At 36.5% G+C, this 24,895-nt stretch overlaps 1 protein-coding gene across 1 annotated transcript in view; it reads right to left on the bottom strand.

The window, feature by feature from the left end:
- PPP3R1 (protein phosphatase 3 regulatory subunit B, alpha) overlaps window positions 1–24,895 on the bottom strand; it is a 72,709-nt gene that overhangs the window by 15,637 nt on the left and 32,177 nt on the right. The window contains exon 2 of the mRNA XM_054473778.2: window positions 22,122–22,161. Coding sequence (XP_054329753.1) covers window positions 22,122–22,161 — 40 coding nt within the window. The remainder of the gene's footprint in view (window positions 1–22,121; window positions 22,162–24,895) is intronic.

The following is a 24,895-nucleotide window of genomic DNA, read 5'->3' as shown; positions in this document are numbered from 1 at the left end:
AAGAACTTGCTTTTAGACAGCTCATGTTGCTACACTAAATTTTAGTATTTTCAACTGGACATATTAATACTGTGGCAATATAATACTAACAGAAATAGGTTACATATTCATTCATCACACTTTCAGATGATGAAACATAAATCATCTCCTTTATATATTTCTCTCATTTAGAAAAAAAGGAATACAAGAAATTTCAAAATAGTAAGGAAGAGACCACAGTCTTCCGGTTCTGAAAGCATTCCTATTAATACATACACACCAAGCTGCTATTCAACTGTTGGGATTAAAAGTAAAGACAACTTAAAGAAGTGTAAACTGTTTTAGGTGATGCTAAAATTTTTCGGAATGAAAAGAAAATGAAATAAACAGAATGGTAGAAAAACAAAACTTTCCTCAAATTTTAGCCAATTCCCAATAATTGTGTAGTAGAAAAAAGCAATAAGACTATTGCTTCATCAGGAAATTCTTTTAATAGCTACTTTATAAATAACTTATTACCTATTAATATACCAACTGATTTAAAACAAAGCAAGTATCTCTAAATTCTAACAATAATATTTTGAAAGAAACAACTATATGTAATGTGGGATCCAGAAGAGAAGCCTGGAAAAGAAAAAGAACACTCTGCAAGTTTCACCATTTTTTAGCCAATGTTAATTTCTTGATGTTGATAACTGTACTATAATTCTGTGAGATATTAACATCCCCATTTGGCTGAGGGGTATTCAAGAACTCTATTATCTTTGTAACTTTTTTGTAATTTCTCCTGAGTCTTGGCTCCAATTTGTGACAACTCTTGATTGTCTTTCATGACCTTGAAACTTTTGATCCAGTATTTTGTAAAACTTCCCTCAGTTTGAGCTTCCTGTTTTCTCGTGATTAGAATGCATTTAGGCATTTGGGGTAAGAATACCACAGAAATGATATTGTGTCCTCCAGTACACTGTATCAAGGGACTCATGACGTCAATATGTCTTATTACTAGTGATGTTAACTTTGATCACTTGGCCAAGGTAGTGGCTGCCAGATTTCTCCACTATAAATCTACTATCTTTTCCTTTGCAGTTAAAAAAATATCCTAGGAGGAGAGGGGGTAGGGAATACTTTGAGACTGTGCAAATACTCTTTTCTCCTCAAACTCTGACCTAATTTTGGCATCCATCAGCAGGTCCTGTCTGCCACATTTATTACCGCGGTATTTGCCTAATAATAAATTTCTTTTCCCCTCTTTCTTTCTACATTAATTGGGATGCTCCTGTAAAAAAAATACAAAACCAAAACCAGTGCCTTCTTCATCGTTTATTTATTAAAATACTTACATGGCATGGACTCATGAGTATTTTAGTACATGAGTTAAAATCCAATACTATCATTTTGTTAGTAAAATTGTTCCAGCTTTGGTCTTTATTAGATCTTCAGGTTGGCTCCTATGTGGCCTTTCAACAACCTCTTTTTTTTTTTTTTTTAGTACTTCCTTAATTTCTGGCACCTTAATATGTTCAAGGCTTATCCCAACTATACGTACTATTTCTAAGACACGATTCTCCAATCTCTTTTGTACAGCAAGAAATTTAGAACCATATTATAGAATGAGAACTATTAGAAACTACTACTCCAATACAGGATCCCGGAATCTCTTAGAGGTATTTTGGAAAAAAAGCCATCAGACATGGCAAAATTATCTACGGAAAAGCTTGTACTGAATAACTCTTGTGAAGATCACAAAAAAAAAAAAAACCTCATAGTGTTATCAACAGAAGTTACTGAGAAGTTTTTCAACATAAAGATTAACTTAAAAGCTTTACAGTTTTTTATAAAGACACCTCCTACGAAGGTAAATAGCTGTATTTTCATGTGACCCCAATGAGAAGTAAAATCCACCAGGGGGCGCAGCAGATAAAACCTTCAAAAAGCTCCAAAAAAATTCTCCAGTTTTATAATGATCTTGTGGTATACCAAGCAGAAGTTTAACATTTATATTCTGCACAGTTTGACTACCAAATGAACAAAGCAAAGAGAGCACCCTACCAATATTATGACAGACTTGAAATAGTATATTATGAAATAAACATGAACACAGTCATACATGTATGTGTTGTACCTTTTCTTAAATACATGAAAAATTAATCCACTTAAAAGGTCTGTATTTGAGAAACATAATCTTAGACTGCAAAAAGTAATGAGTCTTTTTGGAGCTCCTAGATTTCTTACATACTTTAAAGATTATCATGCAATTGTCAAATATGCGAAAACTCAGTATCACCACCAACAAAAGAAGTATCAAATTTTAATAAAAATGCTAATTTTTTTTTTTTTTTTTTTTTAAATGGAGACTCACTCTGTCACCCAGGCAGGAGTGCAGTGGTGTGATCTCAGCTCACTGTAACCTCTGCCTCCTGCGTTCAAGCAATTCTTGTGCCTCAGCCTCCGGAGTAGCTGAGATTACAGGCATGCGCCACCACGCCCTTGCTGATTTTTGTATTTTTGGTAGAGACGGAATTTCACCATGTTGGCCAGTCTGGTCTCGAACTTCTGACCTCAGGTGATCTGCCCACCTTGGCCTCCCAAAGTGCTGGGATTACAGGTGTGAGGCACAACGCCTGGCCTAAAAATGCTAAAATAATTTAAGCCAACTTTGAGAAATAACTACCTTCAAATGATGCATTATTAAGTATATGGTTCTATAGGTTTTGACAAATGCATAAACCTACAGAAGCATCACTAAAATCAAGATAAAAGAACATTCCATGACCCCTAAACACTCCCTTGAGCCCTTCTGCGGTTAATCACCCTTTTCTTACCACCCTAGGCAGCTACTGTTCTTTCTATAACTAAATTCTATCTAGAATTTCATGTCTACAGGATCATACAGTAGGTACTCATGTCTATCTCTTTTACTTACCAAGTTTTTGACACTAATCCATGTTGTTGCATGTGTCAGTTCGTTCCTTTATACTGCAGAGCAGTATAGTCCACTATATGGATATACCACAATTTGTTTATGCATTCATCTGTTGATAGACATTCCTGTAAAGCTACTATAAATATTAATGTGTAGTTCTGTAAACAAATGTTTTCCTGGAATTGCTGGGTCACAGGGTTAAGTTTTCAGAAAAGGTCAGTTTTCCAATGTAATGTACCATTTTACTCTCCTATCAGCAATATGATTATTTCAGTAGCTCCACATTCTTGCTAACATGTGGTATTGCCTATTTTTTCATATATTTTTACTAGTGAATTGTGCTTTTAAAAAAAAAGCATTATCTAAAAGATTTGTGAAATTCTCTATATACTGATCCAAGTCCTTTGTTAGGTATTTTCTAATAGTATTTTCTCCCAGTCTGTGAGCTTGCCTTTTCATAGGTGTATTTTTAAAACCAAAACCTTTCAATATTAATGAAATCGAATTTTTTCCCTTTATGATTCCTGTTTTGTGTGTACTGAAAGTCTTTGCCCATCCTTGATCATGAAGATTTTCTCCTATGTTTTCTTCTAGATGTTCCATTGTTTTATGTTTAAATCTATGATCTATGTTATATGCCTTTTAAATATACGATATATATAGAAAGATAGATGACTTTTTATTCCATACAGAAATATAGCTGTTTTGTTGAAAAGGCTCCCTTTACAACGGCACCTTTGGCAAAAAAAAAAAAAAAAAAAAAGAATATATATATATGTAAATATATATGTATTATATGTTTACATATATATTTACATATTATACGTATATATATTATATATATTTACATATATATGTGTAAACATATATACACACACATATATATAAACATATATATGTATATATGTATGTATATATATATGAATGAATGAGTCTGGACCCTCTATTCTGTTTCATTGATTTTAGTCTACCTTATGCCAGTACCACAGTGTTGTTTTATGGTAAATCTTTAAATCAAGGAGCTGTCCTTTTACTTTGTTCTGTTTAAAAACGCTGACTCTTCTAAGACCCGTGCATTTCCACATGGAATTAACCATCAGTTTGGTTAATTTTTTAAAATCTTGTTAAGAATTTGATTGGGAAGGTCTTGAAGAAGCTATAGATAAGTCTGAGTAGAACTGACATCTTTGTAACAAGTCTTCTAATCTATGAATGTGGTACATATCTTCATTTGTGTAGGTCTTTTTACGTTCCAATAATTTTCTGTAATTTGGAGTACAGATTTTACACATATCTGGTTAAACTTATACCTGAATATTTTACAATTTTACTCTATTATGCATGGTACTTGTCCATTTCATTTTTATTTGATTATTTTTTTAAGATGGAGTTTTGCTCTGTCACCCAGGCTGGAGTGCAGTGGCATGATCTTGGCTCACGGCCACCTCCGCCTCCCGGGTTCACGCCATTCTCCTGCCTCAGCCTCCCGAATAGCTGAGAGTACAGGCATGTGCCACCATGCCCAGCTAATTTTTGTATTTTTAGTAGAGATGGGATTTCACCATGTTGGCCAGGATGGTCTTGATCTCCTGACCTCGTGATCTGCCCACCTTAGTCTCCCAAAGTGCTAGGATTACAGGCGTGAGCCATCGCTCCCAGCCCCATTTCATTTTTAATTGTTCTTTACTATTATATAGAAATTACATTGTTTGGGTATACTATCCTTGTATCCTACAATCTTGCCAAATTCACATCAGTCCTAGTAACTTAACATTTGCTATATATATAAAACCATGTCATCTGAGAATAAAAACAATTTTACTCCTTCCTTTCCAATCTCAATGTGTTTTTCTTTTTCTTGACCACGTTACGACTAGGACTTCTAATACAACATTGATTAGAAGTGGTCAAGAGTGGAAAATCTTGCTTTCTTCCCCAGTCTTAGGTGGAAACCATTCAGCCTTTCACCATGAGATATGAGTATGACCAAATAAAGGTTTTTTAGTAGATGCCCAATATCAGGCTGAGGAAGTTCCCTTCTATTCCTAATTCGCTAATATCATGAATAGATATTACATTTTGCCAAACACTTTGCTGTAATTACTGAGAAGATCATTTTTTTCTCTTTTGTCAAAACAGTAAATTACATTAATTTTTGAATGTTAAAATCGCATTCCTGGTATAAAAATCCCCTTGGTTGTGTTCTATCATCCTTTTTACACACCACTGAATTTGACTTGCAAATACTAAATGATTTTTTGCACATATATTCTCAAATAATGTTGGTTTATATTCCATATTGATTTTATTATAATGTCTTTGGTATTACCATCAAGGTAATGCTAGCTTCTATGTTCTAAGAGTCTAGATAAGACTGGGTTTCTTTCTCTCTTTTCATTAAATGTGATAGAACTTACCAGTAAAGCCGTTTGACCTTAGTATTTTCTTTGTAGAAAGATTTTGAAATATGAATTCAATTTTATTAACTAATAAAAGGCTATTAAGATTTACTATTTCCTTTTATTGTCAGTTGTAGTAATTTGTTTTGCAAGGAATTTGTCCATTTCATCTAAGGTATGGAACTTATTGGTATAAAATTGCTTATAACATTCTTTTGTTATCCTTTTAACATCTGTAAGGATCTGCAATGATTTCAGTGCTTTCATTACTGATACTGTGATTGTGTTTTGCTTTCTAGATTGCTCCTTCAAAATATAAATACCACATACCACTGACTTCCTCCTTCCTTATATTAAAAAAATGACTAAAAATGACCAACACACTAGAACTCATTCACCCAATGAATGATGTCCAAAGATGTCACAAAAGAAGCTGAACACTTATAACAATCCTAAAAATACATTCTTAGAATTGTTTTCAGAGCTCAGTGAGCTTCACGAGAAAATCTAGCATAGAAAAGCCATGTAACGTAAGCAGTCACAAGAAACCTTGAAGACGACAAACTCAAGATGAGGAAACAAACCCAAGGAGTTAGGTAAGCTGCTCAGTGTTATAAAGCTTGATGACAAAGTCAGGTGACTGGGATTTCTTGAAATACTTTCTGATCTAATTTCTTTTCCTATGTTAGTTCCATCTGAAGAGTCAGCAAGGAGCCTTAGGCTAAGAGATACTATGCATCATTGCTATTCCCCCAACCTGCATTTCTGGGCTAAATGTGGAGAAAAGACAGTAAGAATCTTCCCATTCCAGGTTGATAAAAATCAGACCATGTTTTACTAAGACGTCCTTTCCAACCCTTCTCTCAACATGTATATTACCGTTTTTCCTACTGAAGGCCTGTGTATTACTGTTTTTCTTCTTTTGGTTTATCCACATTATGGTTCAAATCAATACAGGCAGTAAGTTAATGAAAAGCATGTATTCATAATATCATACAAATATACCTTCAAGTATTCTGTTATTAATAACCCTGCTTAAAGATATACTGTTTATTTTTTTAAACTAAAATGTATATTGTTTAGTTCAATGATACATCTTATTCAAAAGATCTGGCTCCTAAAGCATTTCTTTGTTCTATATATTAAGTCCAATCCCATCCCATTACATCACATTTTCCAGATCTTCCTCTTATTTTATCTACTGTTCCTATGTGATGTTGCATTTGAATGTTAGCTGCACCTTTCTTTAGCTTTGTACCACACTCCGCTCCCCACCCTATTTTCCTTTAAAAAAAATCATATTTCCACAAAAGAATGCATATTTAAGAGTCTTCTTTTACTTTCAGCCTCCATTATTCAAGACTTACTTACACGTATGGCTCCTCCAAAGCTTAATGTGGTTTACTGCCAAGAATGTCATACTGCATCCCCCAGTTTCTTTTTTTCTCTCGTTGACTTTATCTTAACATTAAAAAATTCAACCACATAATTCATATAATGGCTTTTACTTTCTTCTTGAAGACATTCTTCACAGACAACTCTGCCATTTCGTTCTAATTTGAACCAACTGCTTTCTAGGCCTATGGCATAGTTGTTATCCTGAGATTTTCACTGGTGTGTTAGGAATTCCGTTTCTGGGGTCTCATTTCATCCTCTTTCTTGAACTTCTATTTCATTTTGCTGGGTACATATCCAAGAACTCGTTTAAGTTAACCTTCCCAAGTCCTTAAATTTCTGAAAATGTCTTTTTTTGTTCTCACATTTGAGTGATCATTTGGCTGTTATCAAATTCTGGGTTAGAAACTCAGAACTTTGAATGTATTACTCCACTGCCTTCTACCAACTACTGCTGCTGTGAAGAAGTCCAATGCCAGTGGACTGCTATTCTTTCTAGGTAACAACTTCTATGTCTGGAGGCTTTTAGGGTTTTTTCACTCTTGAAATTTTAAAATTACAAAAGAAGTTGAAACTAAACATAGATGTTCCTTCATCTAATCTTGGCAATCAGAATGCTTTTAACCAAAAGATTCAATTTTTCAAGAAAGATAAATTTCTCCTTTTATTTCACTGATTATTTCCCCTTCTATTTTATATAACACAGCTCCTGAAATTTCTTTTAGTCAGACGCTATCACTCTGTGTTCTCCAAATCATTCTTTCCTTGCACATTTTTCCTTATCTTTTATCTTTTGCTCTAACGTTCTGAGAAAGATCCAAGAAGTCTTATTTTTGTTAGGCAGATAGCTAGACTTTTTCACTAGCTAAAGTGACTGACTTCTTCAAGTTACTCAAATTTGTGCCAGATAACCAGATTACTATACGTCATGAACCTCATTACCAAAACTACAAATTTCTTAGTACTGCCACAATACCAAAATTTGACAGTGTGGATAAAGAAAATAAAGCTAGTCCTTCCTTTTCTTTTTTCTTTCTGTTTTTTGTTTTTATTTTTTCAGATGGAGTCTCGCTCTGTCTCCCAAGCTGGAGTGCAATGGCGCAGTCTCGGCTCATTGCAACCTCTGCCTCCCAGGTTCAAGTGATTCTGTCTCAGCCTTCCAAGTAGCTGGGATTACGGGCACCCACAACCATGCTCGGCTAATTTTTCTATTTTCAGTAGAGACGAGGTTTCACCATGTTGGCCAGGCTGGTCACGAACTCCCGACCTCAGGTAATCCACTCGCTCCCATACTGGGCCTCCCAAAGTGCTGGGATTACAGGTGTGAGCCACTGCGCCCGGCCAGTCCTTTACTTGAGACTACTTGTTTAAAAACTTGAAATATTTAATATATACTAGAGAGTTCAGGGAATTTTTTTTTTTTTTTTTGAGACAGAGTCTCGCTCTGTCGCCCAGGCTGGAGTGCAGTGGCACAATCTCAGCTCACTGCAAGCTTCGCCTCCCAGGTTCACGCCATTCTCCTGCCTCAGCCTCCCGAGTAGCTGGGACTACAGGCACCCGCCACCACACCCAGCTAATTTGAATCCAGGGATTATTAAAAACCGTCTGTAACACTAAAACAAGGTAACCCAAAGTATTTAAGTTCATGTACTATACTTAAGAAAATCCTTTGTTCTTCTCGTCATTACTTAATTCTAATGCTTTACTGAGAGCAGGCAAAGCATAAGTAATTCTCAGTGACTAGGTGAAATAAATTAGAATTCAGATCACTAAATTACCAAGTAAATGATAAATGACAGCTGGTAAACTGTCTAAGAAACATTAACTGTATAATAAATTTATGAAGATGTTAATCTAAAGCAACAACTGCACAAGTCAATTTCAAAATTAATGGCATACAATGTTTTAACAATAAATGGCATTTTAGGGCCAGGCACAGTGGCTCACACCTGTAATCCCACCACTTTGGGAGGCCAAGGCGGGTGGATCATCTAAGGTCAGGAGTTCGAGACCAGCCTGACCAACATGGTGAAACCCTGTCCCTAATAAAAATACAAAATTAACCAGGTGTGGTGGCACACGCCTGTTGTAATCACAGCTACTTGGGAGGCTGAGGCCGGAGAATCGCTTGAACCCAGGAGGCAGAGGTTGCAGTGTGCCGAGATGGCGCCACTGCACTCCAGCCTGGGCAACAAGAAACTCCGTCTCAAAAAAAAAAAAAATGCTGAAATGAAGGAGGAAATCAAATTAACTACAGATAATCTTTTTCTCTGAAAACACTGTTTTCAAAACAGCAAACCTCCCTGAGACGAATGTGATTAAGAGCAGACATTAACAGCAAAGTTATTATCCTTAAACTTTCACATCACCTGTAAATACTCAAACCAGAAACAAAACTGCTTGAATGTGAAACTGTTTACTAAAAACAGAAACAGTGTTCTAATGGCTAGAGAGGTTTCTACTGGCAGTTCATTATGCAAAGGGAGAGGTTCCTTCAGAGTCTGCCAAGCTCTTCTTAGGGGACCTTCTAACAAAAGAGAGATGAGAAATCTTTTTAGATAAAATTAATCTTTCACCTACATTTAGTCTACAAAACAGCCCTTGTGTTTACTAATTTTATCTAAACCATTCAGAATTATACTGGCTTTATCAACAATTAGCTGAATCTGATTTTCCACTCTTACTTTCAATTGTGCCCCAATATAGTCTTCTGCTTAAATTATCTAAAGTAATATCTTGCACTCAGTCACTTTTCCAAGTTATCATGCCAAGTTAGAACTAAGGCTTCCACTTTGAGCAAATCACCTCAACAGAGTATACATTTCCTAGTCCAGAGAGGTTAGCCAACAGACAGAAATAAAGTCACAACGGCCTAGAATAAATTCAATAAAAATCCAACACTGAATTGAATGACATATACATATATATATACACACACACACACTATATATATTCTGATATATATATATATCAGAATACCTATGTCTTAGACAAATCTAGTCTTGCCTAGAATTATTCATGTAGACAATTGTAACATTAATTTTGTAAGATTTACTAAAGACAGACTATATAATACTATGATTAAAAATACTGACTATGAAGCATGATGGCCTAAGATCAAATCATGGCTTTGTTACTTCACCTGCTGTGTGACTTAAGCCAGTTATTTAAAGTCTCTTTGCTTCTATTTCCTCATCTGTACAATGGGGAAAGTAATTGTGCCCCTCCCCTGAGGCTAATACGAGGATTAAAAGAATTAACATATGTAAAGTGCTTAGAATAGTTCCGGGGACATGGTAAGCACCATACCATTATGGGTTGTTATAATTTATTAAAACAAATGGGGTGATGGTAAGCACCATACCATTATGGGTTGTTATAATTTATGAAAACAAATGGGGTGACTAGTAACTACCAGGTTTTCCCAAAGGTATACACAGCCTTTAAAATTATCCAACGAGTTGTCTATGTAATCCAGCTCTGAGCTCTTGCTAGCTGATTCAGTCAACCAATATTTACTCAGCATCTGCTTTATGCCAGGCATTACGCTTCCACTGTCAAAGTCCCAATTCTTTTACTGGTGAAAATTAGTTTAAACAGCCACTTATTATTAAAGCTTACAGTCTGCATGCCATTCTGAATTGTAATTAAATAATTATTTCTTACTGATTTTATTCTTGGTTACTTCCTTCTCCCCTTTTCCATTATTTAAAAAGCCCCAACTTTTCAAGAACAGAAAATTTGAAACACACACAAAGGTTGAAAAAAAGAGTATAATGAATTCTATATGCTCATCATCCAGTTTCAACCATTAAACATAAAAAAATGTTATCTATATCCCACCCCAGTTATTTTAGAGCAAATCCCAGACATATCATTTCCTTGTAACTAATCAGTATTATCTTTTGTTTTTTTTTTGAGACGGCGTTTCACTCTTGTTGCCTAGGCTGCAGTGCAATGGCACAATCTCAGCTCATTGCCACCTCCGCCTCCTGGGTTCAAGCGATTCTCCTGCCTCAGCCTCCCAAGTAGCTGGGTCTACAGGCATGCACCACCATGCCCTGCTAACTTTTTATATTTTTAGTAGAGATGGGGTTTCACCATGTCGGTCAGGCTGGTCTTGAACTCAGGTGATCCATCCACCTCGGCCTCCCAAAGTGCTGGGATTACAGGGGTGAGCCACCGCACCCAGCCTAAACAGTATTATCTCTAAAAGATAAAAACTCTTTAACACATCGTAACATTATCACACCTAAAAATTAATTATTTGGCATCAAATAATCAGTGTTCAAATTTCCCTAAAGGTCACAAGTGATTTTGTAGATTTTTTTAAATCAATCCAGATGTGGCAATTAGACAATGTGTTGATAAAATGAAGATGACCTTGATAGCAGTGTCAGTGGAGTTATAGCAGCTGAAAGCCAGACTGCCGTAGGCCACGAAATTAGCAGAAATAAGGAAATAAAGGTAATTGTGTAGGCTTTTTTTTTTTTTTTTTGAGAGGGAGTTTCGCTCTTGTTGCCCAGGCTGGAGTGCAATGGCGCGATCTCGGCTCCAGCAACCTCCGCCTCCTGGGTTCAAGCCATTCTCCCGCCTCAGTCTCCTGAGTAGCTAGGATTACAGGCATGCACCACCACGCTCGGCTAATTTTGTATTTTTAGTAGAGACGGGGTTTCTCCATGTTGGTCAGGCTGGTCTGGAACTCCGGACCTCAGGTGATCCGCCTGCCTTGGCCTCCCAAAGTGCTGGGATTACAGGCGTGAGCCACCGCGCCCGGCGGCTCTTCTTTAAGAGGTTCAAATATGTGAAAGAACAGAGAGAAACTTCAAGGTACATGCAGGATCAAAATCAAAGGGAAGTCAACTGTGTTTATAAACTCAAGAGAGGAAGAAGCTGAAGACATATGAGAAAATAAAGAGAAATTTAACGAAGTAAGATCCTAGAGATGAGATGGCACAAGATCAAAAGCACAGGGGAAGGGCTAATCATGAAAAAGGGAGGCCTGATACTGAAGGAAAGGAGGTTAAGATTAAATGTGAGATCAGGCAGGCAGAGGTGAGGGGGGAATGAGGCCAACACTTAAATCATCCCCAAGTTTTCTCAGTCCCTAGTTTTCTCAAGCATTAGGAGCAAAATCATTTATTAAAACCAGGTAATGCAGGCAAGTTTGGGTAGAATGTTGATGATGTGGATAACATATAAGGAGACTGAGAGAAATAACTACACAGGTCAAAGAATTAATCCACATTCTAATCCTACACAGCTTTCAAATGTCATCCCTTCCATGAGGCTTTTCTTAATTTCCTTAACCGAAGGTAATTTTTCCTCCTTGGAACCTGTGTTTTTATTTCTCATAATAGTTTACTCATACTGTAATAATCTATGTATTTCCCTTTTTCCCAGTGGCTAATCCGTAAGTACTTGGTAGGTGCTTACTTATCTGTGTGGCACAGGAAAGAATACAGTATGTTACAGCATATAATTTAGAGTCCTGTTAAACTTTTTTAAAAAGTAGCACAACTTTACACTGAAAGAAGAAAAGCTGAGAGGACACTGGGGCTGGGGCAATTAAATAAGGCCAAACAGAGAACACTGGCTTGAGCTACGTATGGAAGGGATGAGAAGGCACGACAGGAATTAACCTAAATAGGGAAGTATAAATAGTGAAGTGTGTCAAGGACTGATTTCAACAATCTTATAAAATGAAAGTACTATTCACAGATAAAACTAAGCTCTTCCAATAGTAAAGAGGTTTTGAAAAAAAACCAAAAAAAAATTACTACAATGTGTGGGTGAACAAAAAAAGTGGCAGTTTTAATGTGGAGAAGGTCATTTTGGGGAAATTGATCCAAATCGTAAGTAAAATATGATTTAAAAAAAAAAGCATATAAGATTCTAGTGAACCAAGCAGGAAAAAAGAACTATATAACAGACAAAATAATTTAGATAGATTCACAGCTGGCTGAACAATGACAAGTATAGATCTTTAGTGACAAGGCTCAACAGTTTAATCAAAGTGTAGATTAAAGTGATAAGAAAGAAGACTTACTACTAAGTTCTGAGGATTAACTGAAAAGGACAGCTTTAACAATGTATGAAATCTATTTCAAATGCTTGCCACACAAATAAAAATCCATGACTTTTGCCATCCCAGATGTACGTAAGGAACATCCATCTGCCTTTTGCCCTAGGACATTTTTCTCTGGCCCTCAGTCCCAGATTTAAAGAATGAGCAGCAGAAAAGAATCTGGGAACTATGGTTCCCTCAAGACCTCTCTGTTCCTTGACTGAGAAATAAAAAATTAATGTCCTAGTACCTCATCCCCATTGGAGTTTATGCTAGCAACAATCAATCCCAACTCTAATGCAGCCTAAAGCCTAATTACAGACCTCTGCACCTCTTGCTTTCCACTATCAAGTGGAAGAATAATTCATGTCACATGCTCAAACTAAACGGTAAACAGAAGCTCAATTTTGAGTAGAACCCTTTCAATTCTAGAGAAACTATAAAACAGACTGATTGCAGGGCGCAGTGGCTCACGCCTGCAATGCCAGCACTTCAGGAGGCTGAGGCAGGCAGCTCGCCTGGGATCAGGAGTTCAAGACAAGCCTTGCCAACATGGTGAAACCTCATCTCTACTAAAAATACAAAAATTAGCCAGGCCTGGTGGTGGGTGCCTGTAATCCCAGCTACTTGGGAGACTGAGAGAGAAGAATTGCTTAAACCCAGGAGGTGGAGGTTGCAGTGAGCCGAGACCGCGCCATTGCACTCCAGCCTGGGCAACAAGAGCAAAACTCTGTCTCAAAAAACGCCTGACTCACTGACTTTACCAGAGACAAGTATTATAGATCTACATAACACCCAAAGCACCAGTCTGTAACTTCTGTCTAGACCATATTCTGTAGGTAACTGTGCAGTAATGACTCAAATAATAGTTCTCAAGTCCAGAAGGCCACCATAGTCTACAAGAGGGTTCAGTAAGTTTTTTTCTAAAAGGCCAGGTGGTAAATATTTCAGGCTTTGTTGACCATATGGCCTCTGCTGCAATTACTCAACTCTGCCACTGCAGCACAGAAAACAGAAAAATGGGCATGGCTATGTACCAATGGCTATGTTTTATTAATAAAAACTGCTGGCAAGCAGCAGTTTACCAGTATTCCTGGTCTAGAGGGTAGTAATTAGGTCTAGTTTTGGTCAATTCTAACACTATTCTAGATGTAACATTTTATTTCATGTTTTAAAATAGAAACATACATGCCTTCATATGATCCTAATTATATTAAAAATTCATAAAAAGGCTGGGTACAGTGGCTCATGCCTGTAATCCCAGCACTTTGGGAGGCCAAGGCAGGTGGACTGTTTGAGGCCAGGAGTTCAAGACCAGCCTGACCAACATGTTTCTACTAAAAATACAAAATTAGCCGGGTGTGGTGGCGCTCACCTGTAATCCCAGCTTCCTGGGAGGCTGAGACACAAGAATTGCTTGAACCCAGGAGGTGGAGGCTGCAGTGAGCCGAGATAGTACCACTGCTCTCCAGCCTGGGTGACAAAGCAAGACTCTAAAAAAAAATTTTTTTTTTAATTTAAAAAAAATCATTAAAAAATTGTGGGAGGAAATAGCAAAATAAAATTTAAACAGTGATTGAGATGGAAAGATTATGGATAACTGGTCATAGGTATCACCTTTTTTTTTAAGTTTAAAAAACTGTGGAAGTTACAAAATAGCAGATAAATTAATAAATAATTTGGGTTTATGTCAACTGCTATTAAAGAAAAATAAAGGCCAGGTACAGTAGCTCATGCCTGTAATCCCAATACTTTCAGAGGCTGAGGTGCATGGATTGTTTGAGCCCAGAAGTTTGAGACAAGCCTGGCAACATAGTAAAACCCAGACTCTAAAAAAAATTTTTAAAAACCTTAGCCAGGAGTGGTGGTACATGCCTGTGGTCCCTGCTACTCCAGAGGCTGAGGTAGGAGAATCGCTTGGGCCCCAGTGAGGCAGGCTGCACCAAACCATGGTAATGCTACTGCACTCCAGCCTGGGCAACAGAGGCTGACTTTGCCTCCCTCTGTCGAGTTTTAAACTCCCTCTATCCAAGTTTGCAAGACACAACAACAAAAAAGCCCCAACAAAAACAACTCAAGGTACTTATTAATACCTGAGAGTTGAAGGAGAATGAAGTTAGTCAAATAAAGAGCTGACCAAAGACCACTCTACCCAAACTCATAAACAAGCAAAGGTGGTAATAGGAATGAAAGAAATTGACAAGTGTTTGGGGGGAAAAAAAAGAAGATTGCTGAAACATAATGAGCAATGGGGAAAGTGGTCTTAACAATATAAAACAGAAGTGACACCTCATCTCAAGGTAAGAGGTCTCCTCAAGCAAGGCAAGCCCAGCCTCATGAAACAGGGGCTGAAGAGGCTATGTCTGCTTGCAAGCAAGGTTCAGAATGGTTGTGGCAGTTCCAGAACCTCATATCTTAATCTATTGGCCTCTATTCCAATTCTTACAATCTCCTCTTTCCCAACCATTGTCCTTTCACACAAAAGATCTTATTATTTTTCTCAATTAACATAAGCTCCCTGGTCATCTTAACTGGTCCTTCATTCAAGAACTTCTAAGCACGTAATTTTCTTTAAGTTCTCCAATACAGCCAAAAGTAACCAGCCCATCCACACTCCTTATACTCCTCATTCTCCCCGGCAAATATTTTACAATAGCGATTTGGTCTACCAAAGTTCTGCCTTCAATAAGAACTTTATTTTATGCAACCATAAAATAAGTTAATGTTCCAATTTGTTCATGATAATGGGATCATTATTATCTTCAAATCCAACTAAGTCAGACAACCAATCTAGATTTCTATTACTTCGAGAGTGTGCAGACTACAGCATTCCTGGAATTATATTTTTCGAGGGTTCAACAGACAACAAAATCTAACTCTAGGTAGTTGAAGCAAAGGTTGTTTTTCAATGTTAAAAATTGTTAGGAGGCTAAAAAATGAGTCTGGGTTGAACTTTTAGGAACAATTCACAAAACCACACTACAGAATTAGGCCATCAAAAAACATACAGTTTGACCACCCCAAATCCAAAAATCCAAAATCCACAATGTTCTGAAATATGAAACTTTTTGAGTGTTGACATGGCATGCAAAAGAAATGCTTTTTGGAGCATTTTGGATTTCAAATTTTTAGATTTGGGATGCTCAGTCAGTATATATAATGCAAATACAGGCATACCTCACAGACATTTTAAGTTTGCTTCCAGACCACCACAATAAAGTGAATAAAGCGAACGACATGAATTTTTTTGTTTTCCAGTGCATTTAAAAGTTATGTTTACGTATTACTGTTGTCTACAAACTGTGCAATAACATTATGCCTAAAAAACAACACGTATACCTTAATTTAAAAATACTCTATTGCGGCTGGGTGCGGTGGCTCACGCCTGTAATCCCAGCACTTTGGGAGGTTGAGACAGGCGGATCACGAGGTCAGGAGATTGAGACCATCCTGGCTAACACGATGAAACCCTGTCTCTACTAAAAATACAAAAAAATTAGCCAGGCGTGGTGGCGGGCGCCTGTAGTCCCAGCTACTCAGGAGGCTGAGGCAGGAGAATGGCATGAACCCGGGAGGCGGAGTGTGCAGTGAGCCGAGACTGCGCCACTGCACTCCAGCCTGGGCGACTGAGCGAGACTCTGTCTCCAACAACAACAAAAAAATATTCTATTGCTAAAAAATGCTAAGGATCACCTGAGCCTTCAGTGAGTTGTAATTGTTTTGCTGTTGATAGGTCTCAGTTCAATGTTGATGGCCACGGACTGATCGGGGTGGCTGTGACAATTTCTTAAAATAAGACAGCAATAATTAGTTTTGCCACATCATCTGGCAATTCCTTTCATAAAAGATTTCTCTGTAACATGCAATGCTGTTTGACAGCATTCTGCCCACAGTAGAGCTTCTTTCAAAATTGGAGTCAATCTTTTCAAACCCTGCTGCTGCTTTATCAGCCAAGTTTATGGAATATTCTAAATTCTTTGTTGTCATTTCAATAATGTTCACAGCATCTTCACTAGTGGATTCCATACCAAGAAACCACTTTCTTCACTCACCCATAAAAAGCAACTCCTCATCTGTTCAAGTTCTATCATGAGATTGCAGCAAATCAGCCACATTTTCAGGCTCCACTCCTAATTCTAGTTCTTTTGCTCCTTCTATCACATCTGCAGTTATTTCCTCCATGAAAGCTCTGAACCCCTCAAAATCATTTATGAGGACTGTAATCGACTTCTTTCAAACTCTTGTTTATACTGATATTTTGACTTCCCATGAATCAAGAATGTACTTAATGGCAAATCTGTAATAGTGAATCCTTTCCAGGTTTTTTTTTTTGGAGACAGGGTCTTGCTCTGTCGCCCAGGCTGGAGTGCAGTACTGTGATCCCTGCTCACTGCAACCTCCACCTCAGGAGTTCAAGCCATTATCATGCCTCAGCCACCTGAGTAGCTGGGATTACAGGCATGTGCCAGCATGCCTGGCTAATTTTCATATTTTTGGTAGAGATGGGGTTTCACTATGTTGGGCAGGCTGGTCTCAAATGCCTGACCTCAGGTGATCCACCTACCTTGGCCTCCCAAAGTGCTAGGATTCCAGGTGTGAGCCACTGTGCCTGGCCCTTTCCAGAATGTTTTTAATGTACTTTGCCCAGATCCATCAGAGGAATGACTATCAAAGGCAGCTACAGCCTTACAAAATGTATTTAAGTAATGAGACTTGAAAGTCGAAATTACTCTTTACTCCATGGGCTACAGAATGGATGTCGTGTTAGCAGGCATGAAAACGTTACTCTCTGTGTACATTTCCATCAAACCTCTTGGGTGACTACCTGCATTGTCAATGAGCAACAATATTTTGAAAGAAATCTTTTTTTCTGAGAGGTAAGTGTCAACAGTGGGCTTAAAATATTCAGTAAACCATGCTGGAAACAGCTGTGCTGCCATTTAGGCTTTGTTGTTCCATTTATAGAGCACAGGCAGATGAGATTTAGCATAATTCTTAAGGTCCTATGATTTACAGAATGATAAATGAGCACTGACTGTAACTTAAAGTCACCAGCTGCATTGGTCCCCAAGAGGAGAGTCAGTGCCGCCTTCATCTTCTAGATAACTTGTTGCAGCTTCTGCATCAGCACTTGCTGCTTCAACTTGCAAGTTATGGAGATGGCTTATCTCCTTATACTTGAAGAACCAACCTCCACTAGCTTCAAACTTTTCTTCTGCAGCTTCCCGATCTCTCTCAGCCTTCAGAGAATTGAAGAGTTAGGGCTTTGCTCTGCACTAGGCTTTGGCTTAAGGGAATTTTGTGGCTGGTTTGACCTGCTATCCAGACCATAAAAATTTACCCATATAAGCAATAAGTCTGTTTCATTTTCTTATCATTTGTTTGTTCACTGGAGTTAGCACTATTAATTTCCTTTAAGAACTTTTCCTTTGCATTCATATCTTGGCTAATTGTGTGGCACAGGAGGCCTAGCTTTTGGCCTATCTGGGCTTTTGACACACCTTCCTCAATAAACTTCATCATTTCTAACTTCTGATGTAAAATTAAAGATGTGTAATTCTTTCTCACTTGAACAATTAGGGTTATTAACTAGCCTAATTTCAATACTGTTGTCTTAGGGAATAGGGAGGTCTGAGGAAAAGGAGAGAGTTGTGGGAATGGCCAGTCAGTGCAGCAGTCAGAACACAGACAACTGGACTAAGTTCACCATCTTACATGGACACCGTTTATGACCCAAAATGATTACAATAGTAACATCAAAGATCACTAACCACAGACCACCATACAGATATAATAATGAAAACGTATGAAATACTGCAAGAATTACCAAAATGTGACACAGACAGGAAGTGAAAACATGCTGCTGGGAAAATGGCAGAGACAGACTTGCTTGGCATAGGGTTACCACAAACCTTCAATTTGTAAGAAACACAATTATCTGCAAAGTACAATAAATCAAAGCATAATAAAATGAGATACACCTGCATACTACCCAAAGCAATTTACAAATTCAATGCTATTTCTATTTAACTACCAATGACATTCTTCACAGAATTAGAAAAACTATTTTAAAATCCGTATGGAACCAAAATAGCCAAGGCAATGCTAAGCAAAAAGAATAAAGCTGGAGACATCACAAGACCTGACTTCAAGCTATACTACAAAGGCTACAGTAACTAAAACAGCATGGTACTGGTACAAAAACAGATATACAGACCAATGGAACAGAATAGAGAGCCCAGAAATAATGTTGCACACCTACAACAAATTTGACAAAAACAAGCAATGTGGAAAGGACTCCGTAATTCAATAAGTGATGCTGGGATAACTAACTATATGCAGAAGACTGAAATTGGACCCCCTTCCTTATACCATATACAAAAATCAACTCAAGATAGATAAAAGACTTAAATGTAAAAACCTAAAACTATAAAAATCCTGTAAGATAAGCTAGAAAATACCAGTCTAGATAAAGGATCTGGCAAAGATTTCATGACAAAGATGCCAAAAGCAATTGCAACAGAGACAAAAACTGACAAATCAGACCTAATTAAACTAAAGAGCTTCTCCCAAAGAAACTATCAACAGAGTAAAACAGACAACCTACAGAATGGGAGAAAACATCTGCTAACTACACATCTGTCAAAGGTCTAACATCCAGAATCTCTAAGGAACTTAAACCTAAAAGCAAAAAAAACCCCATTAAAAAGTGGGTAAAGGACACGAACAGACACTTTTCAAAAGAAGGCATACATGCAGCCAACAATCATATGAAAAAAATTCTCAACATCACTGATCATTAGAGAAATGCAAATCAAAACCACAATTAGATACTGTCTCACACCAGTCAGAATGGCTATTACTAAAACGTCTAAAAATAACAGATGCTGGTGAAGATGCAGAGAAAAGGGAACGCTTATACACTGCTGGTGAGAATGTAAATTAGTTCAGCCGTTGTGGGAAGCAGTGTAGCTATTCCTCAAAGAACTTAAAACAATTACCATCTGACCCAGCAATCCATTACTGGGTATATATCCTAATGAATATAAATCATTCTACCATAAAGACACATGGACACATATATTTACATTATTCACAATATTATTATTCACAATAGCAAAGACATGGAATAAACCTAAATACCCATGAACAGTAGACTGGATAAAGAAAATGAGGTACATATACACCATGGTATACTACACAGCCATAAAAATACGAGATCGTGTCTTTTGCAGCAACATGGATGCAGCTGGAAACCATTATCCTAAGCAAACACATGAACAGAAAACCAAATACTGCATGTTCTCACTTGTAAGTGGGATCTAAACAACAAGAACACGTGGACACAAAAATGGGAACAACAGACATCAAGGCCTACTTGACGGTGGAGGGTGGGAGGAGGGAGAGGATCAAAAAACGATCTATCAGCTACTATGCTTATTACCTGGATGGCAAAATAATCTGTATACCAAAGCCCCGTGACACACAATTTATCCATATAACAAACCTGCACATACCCATGAACCTAAAATAAAAGTTAAAAAAAAAAAAAAAATGAGGTACACCTGTATTCCAAAACCCCCCAAAATTCAAAACCCAAAACATTTCTGGTCTCAAGATTTTTGGATAAGGGATACTCAACCTGTATTCCCTGTCCATAAGGAAGCTGCATAGTAAATTTGAAAGCTTCTGGCTCCAGAGTATTGCACACACCACACAAATCCAAATCACAACCAGAATCCTACCAGCAAAAACAGTAAAAATAGGAAAAGAACAAATTCTGACTCACTTCTACCTTCCAAATCTCACAAGTATATCTGTGGCAGAAATAAAGTAACATTAAGAACTCTGACTGCAAAGGAATCTGAGATATGTATTTGTGAGTTTTACAGTTTCTACATACCAGAAAGTTTGAATAGTATTGGATACCTTTGGTAATATAACATGAAACTGTGGTTTCCACACCAACAAACATACTACAATGGGAGAGTATAGAAGACAACCAAATTAAGGGAATGAAGTTGCTCAGAGGATATAAAAAAAATTAGGATTTGAAGATGGAGGGGAAAGTGAGTGGGGAAAGAGTAGAGTAGATAGGGCTAAATAAATAAAACTACAATGTATATGAACAGTGTAAACAAGGACTTAAGAACTACTAAGTCCTTGTCTTGTATTAGTAAATACTAAATTATAAATAAAACACACTATAAGAATAAATGTTATTTTATACATCAATTAGTTGTTTTTTAGACTTAATTCTTAACCCGAAGAGCTAACAGTAACCAAAGAAAACTAAAATTTATATTGTAATGGAAAACCATAGAGGGACGATCCTGTATTTTTTAAAGGGACGGCAAAATGAACATGCCCTTGATACAACATCCCATTAACGGGTACCATCAAATTGGATATGGTAAGTGACCAGACCACTGGTCTAACCTAAGTCTTAAAAAAAAAAAAGAAAAAAAGCTTACTGGGATATTAATACAAGCAAATCAATTCTAAATTAACATCCAATCTTTCAAACATTAAGCTTCTATCAAAGGTATACATTAAAGACCTTTTTCAAACTTAAAAATAAGACATTTTAAACATTAGAAAAAGGCTTTAGACAACAGAATTTTATTCTGAAAGTTTGCTGTTCAGTCAGAGAATGACCCCTACCCCTCCCCCTAAAATGTGAAAAACAAAAAACTTGGTGATTCTATTTGTTCAAAAAATAAAAAGCAAAAAAAAAAAAAAAAAAAAAAGGACTTAATGAATGCTGTGTGCCTTGTCTGTCTCTTCTTCCAGAAAATACGGAAAGCTGTACTTTTCAGCCCCAAACAGTGGCTGCATAACTAGCTCTGGCCCATAAATATGAAATATGAGCACCAGTGATATAAATCACCTCTGGGCCAAGGCAGATAAAAGCGCTGCCTACAGGTCCTTGGATTTCCCTCTTCCTCAGTGATCTTGGGAACATGCATTAGAGATGGTGGCATTCCAAGACAAGGGAGCCTGGATCACTGAGTCACCAAAGAGAAAAGAGTTCTTACAAATCCACTTTGAAACTTCACTTGAAAAACTTCTGTTAGGTTAACACACTGAGATTTCAGGGTTTAATTATAACTATAGCACAGTGTAGATATGAGTAATAAAGAAGTCTATTTAAAAAAATGTTCCTACTCTGGTAACATAAAAAGACTGTAGTCAAATTCACTATCCATTTTAAATAGTTAAGGGCTAACATTGCTACAAAGGTGTAAATATACATTACAGAGGTATGATACACACACACACACACACACACACACACAAACGCGCAGAGAGAGATGAGTGAATAAAAGTAACTTTTGGTAACAAGAATATGACTTACAGTGTGAGCACATTTCCAAAGGATAACTTGCCTCATTTCCCTGGGGGGAAAAAAAGAAATAATTAGCCATAAAATCGGCACAAATTTGTTTAAAATATTAAATCTAAATATTTTAAGTCAAAAAACATAAGGAAATAAGCCATAAACTAATAATATGACATCTATAAATTACATTTTTTTTTTAAAAAAATAAGTAAGAAAACAAACGATAATACTGTAGAAAGAGTTCTTGAATCAAACTGTTCTGACTTATGGCTCTGTCACTTAGGATTTATGCAAATATTTGATTGCAATATATTTCAAATATTTTCTAACACCCTAAATAAGTTATATGCCAAATTTTAACACATTAGGGACTGTCAATGCTCCAACATGTCTTGCTGGGTGAACTGATTTTGCGGTAGAGATTAGAACAAAGATTCCCTTGCCAACTCTAACTGAAGAGTTTCCTGAGATTGCAAAATGAGCTGTTAAAAACAAAAAAACAGAAACCTGTTACCATTTTTCCCTGCATTGAAACATAATTTTCTATATGCTGAGCAACTAAAATAACAAAAATATTAATGGAAAGGAGAGTCTAACTTGACAGCCAGCCACTTGAAAACCATTTCAAATTTTTCTTTTCATACAAAGTCTTATTTCATGAATAGACCCTAACTTAACATAATTTATCTGAGCTCCTAATTTATATATAAAAAAAGTAAAACTATCCGTTTTCTATACTAGGATTTTATGTGAAATATATTTAAGAAAAAAAGTGTTCTAGAAAAACTTAGAGACCTGGGTCAATGCCTACATTTAACAACTCTGAGAACTAGGCCCAGGGAGGTCAAATATCTGCTGGAAGATCACACCATTTGATTAGCAGTGGAATCAAAAGTACTTCTAAATCTAAAACAGTAATATCTCAAGTAGTATAACAGACTCAGAGGTAGAATCATTAAGATCTTTAAAAACGTCTACAGAATTTAAAGTAATATAAATTAAGTTTTTAAAGTTCAGTGGTAAATTGAATACCAAGCATCCTACATTCTATTTATCTAAACTTGATCCTGCCTAGCAATTAAATAGCAATAAGTATACAGTTGTTATTAATTTAAATGTACAATTAACATTGGCATATTTAAATATATATCTTCAGAAGCTACTGAAAACCTGAATTTTTTTTTTTAGTTTGACTGGGTGGCTTTTAAACTCCTCAACGTACCTTTAATCCTATGTAAACTTAAAGGCTAATCAGGAAATTACCACATTCAATTAACTGACATGTTGCCAATAGCTAGTCTTTTTCTTGCAAGTTATAGCAGATAATTGCAATTTTCCAGAACTGGTTAATTTAATATTAGGTCACTTTAAATATCAAATATATGTTAAAGTGAGGATAAAAGAAAGCAAACATTAATAAAGCTTGATATTAATGAATAGAGATGGATTTCTGCTTACTTTGCACATTACTTAATTGATCTTAATATTCTTACCATGATTCTTATCTTCACTGCCTTACATATTCTCACTTGTCTTAATTTTTTTAATGTTTTTTTTTTTTTCTTTATTCCACTCTACCTTAAAGTTAAGTATATTTCTTGCAAGACTCTCAAGAGCATACTGGTATTTTATTTACTAAAATTTGCACTGTCACTGTGAGGTTTTTGTTTTTTTTTAAATAAGTATCATTACTGTTTTATAAGTGAAGGTAAAAAGTAGTTATGTGGTGGTTTCAAGCAGGATTTTAAAACTACGTCCTTGTTTCTCCAGTTCACTGACCTTTACAGTGTTATCAATTCTTTATAAATGATACCATCTATCTCACCTATTTATCTGTATCATTCCCAACTAGACAACGTCCACAAGACCTAAGAACCAACCAGTCCACGGCTCCTAAGGACTTTCCCATTAACAAGGAATAACTCATCTTGCTCCTAAACTTGGAATCCATATATCCAAAACTCTACTGCAACCACAATCTGTCCCAAATTGACCACATCACATCCCTGCTAAAATTCAATAGCTCCCACCTGCCTTCAGAATAAAAACCAACACTCTTTAGAAAGCTAAGTAAAGTCCTTTAATTAAGAGAACTCGTATCTCTGTAGTCACTCTCCCAAGCAGCACCACCATCTCTACCCTACACTCCTCACTTTTTACTTCATATTCTGTATCGTTTGAACTTTTACAGCAAGAATGTCTTCATAGTTTACCTTCCACTTAAAAAAGGAAACCAAAGCAAAACATGGCAATATAAAGATAATTTTGTTAATATGGTCAATATAATTTTGTTCCACGTTCAGTCTTCCTCATGCTTAGTCATTAGTAAAAACAGGAGTTTGGGAGATTCCCCTTTATACTCCTCTCCACACCCCCTCACGTTCAGCTTCTTAAGCTACTACCTGGGAGTATTACATTTATCAGTAATTGTTTCATTCAGGTTTGGTGTGTGGGCTATAGTTTATTGATCCCTGAACCTAATGCATAATTACATTTAAACAAAAAATACACATCAGTTTGTAAATTATTATATCAGACTTAACTGGACAAAATAGCATTTCTGAAGGTAAATTAATTCTGCAGTGAATTTCTAGCCGATAGCTCCAGTCTAGGGTTGGGAAATACTAAAATAATGATAGATACTGTGAGAGACATAATCAATAACGTACTGACATTTACTTCTAAGAGAACCACTCAACTAAACAAAACCATAAAATTATATCTAAATATAAAAAAGTTCTAAAGCTAACATGTTTTAAGTTTATATAAGAAAGCTTGAAGAATTCAAA

The sequence above is a fragment of the Pongo pygmaeus genome, chromosome 12 (assembly GCF_028885625.2).
Source record: "Pongo pygmaeus isolate AG05252 chromosome 12, NHGRI_mPonPyg2-v2.0_pri, whole genome shotgun sequence".
Taxonomy (NCBI): domain Eukaryota; kingdom Metazoa; phylum Chordata; class Mammalia; order Primates; family Hominidae; genus Pongo; species Pongo pygmaeus.
The sequence above is the reverse complement of the archived record's forward strand: the minus strand, read 5'-3'. Positions and strand labels throughout refer to the sequence as shown.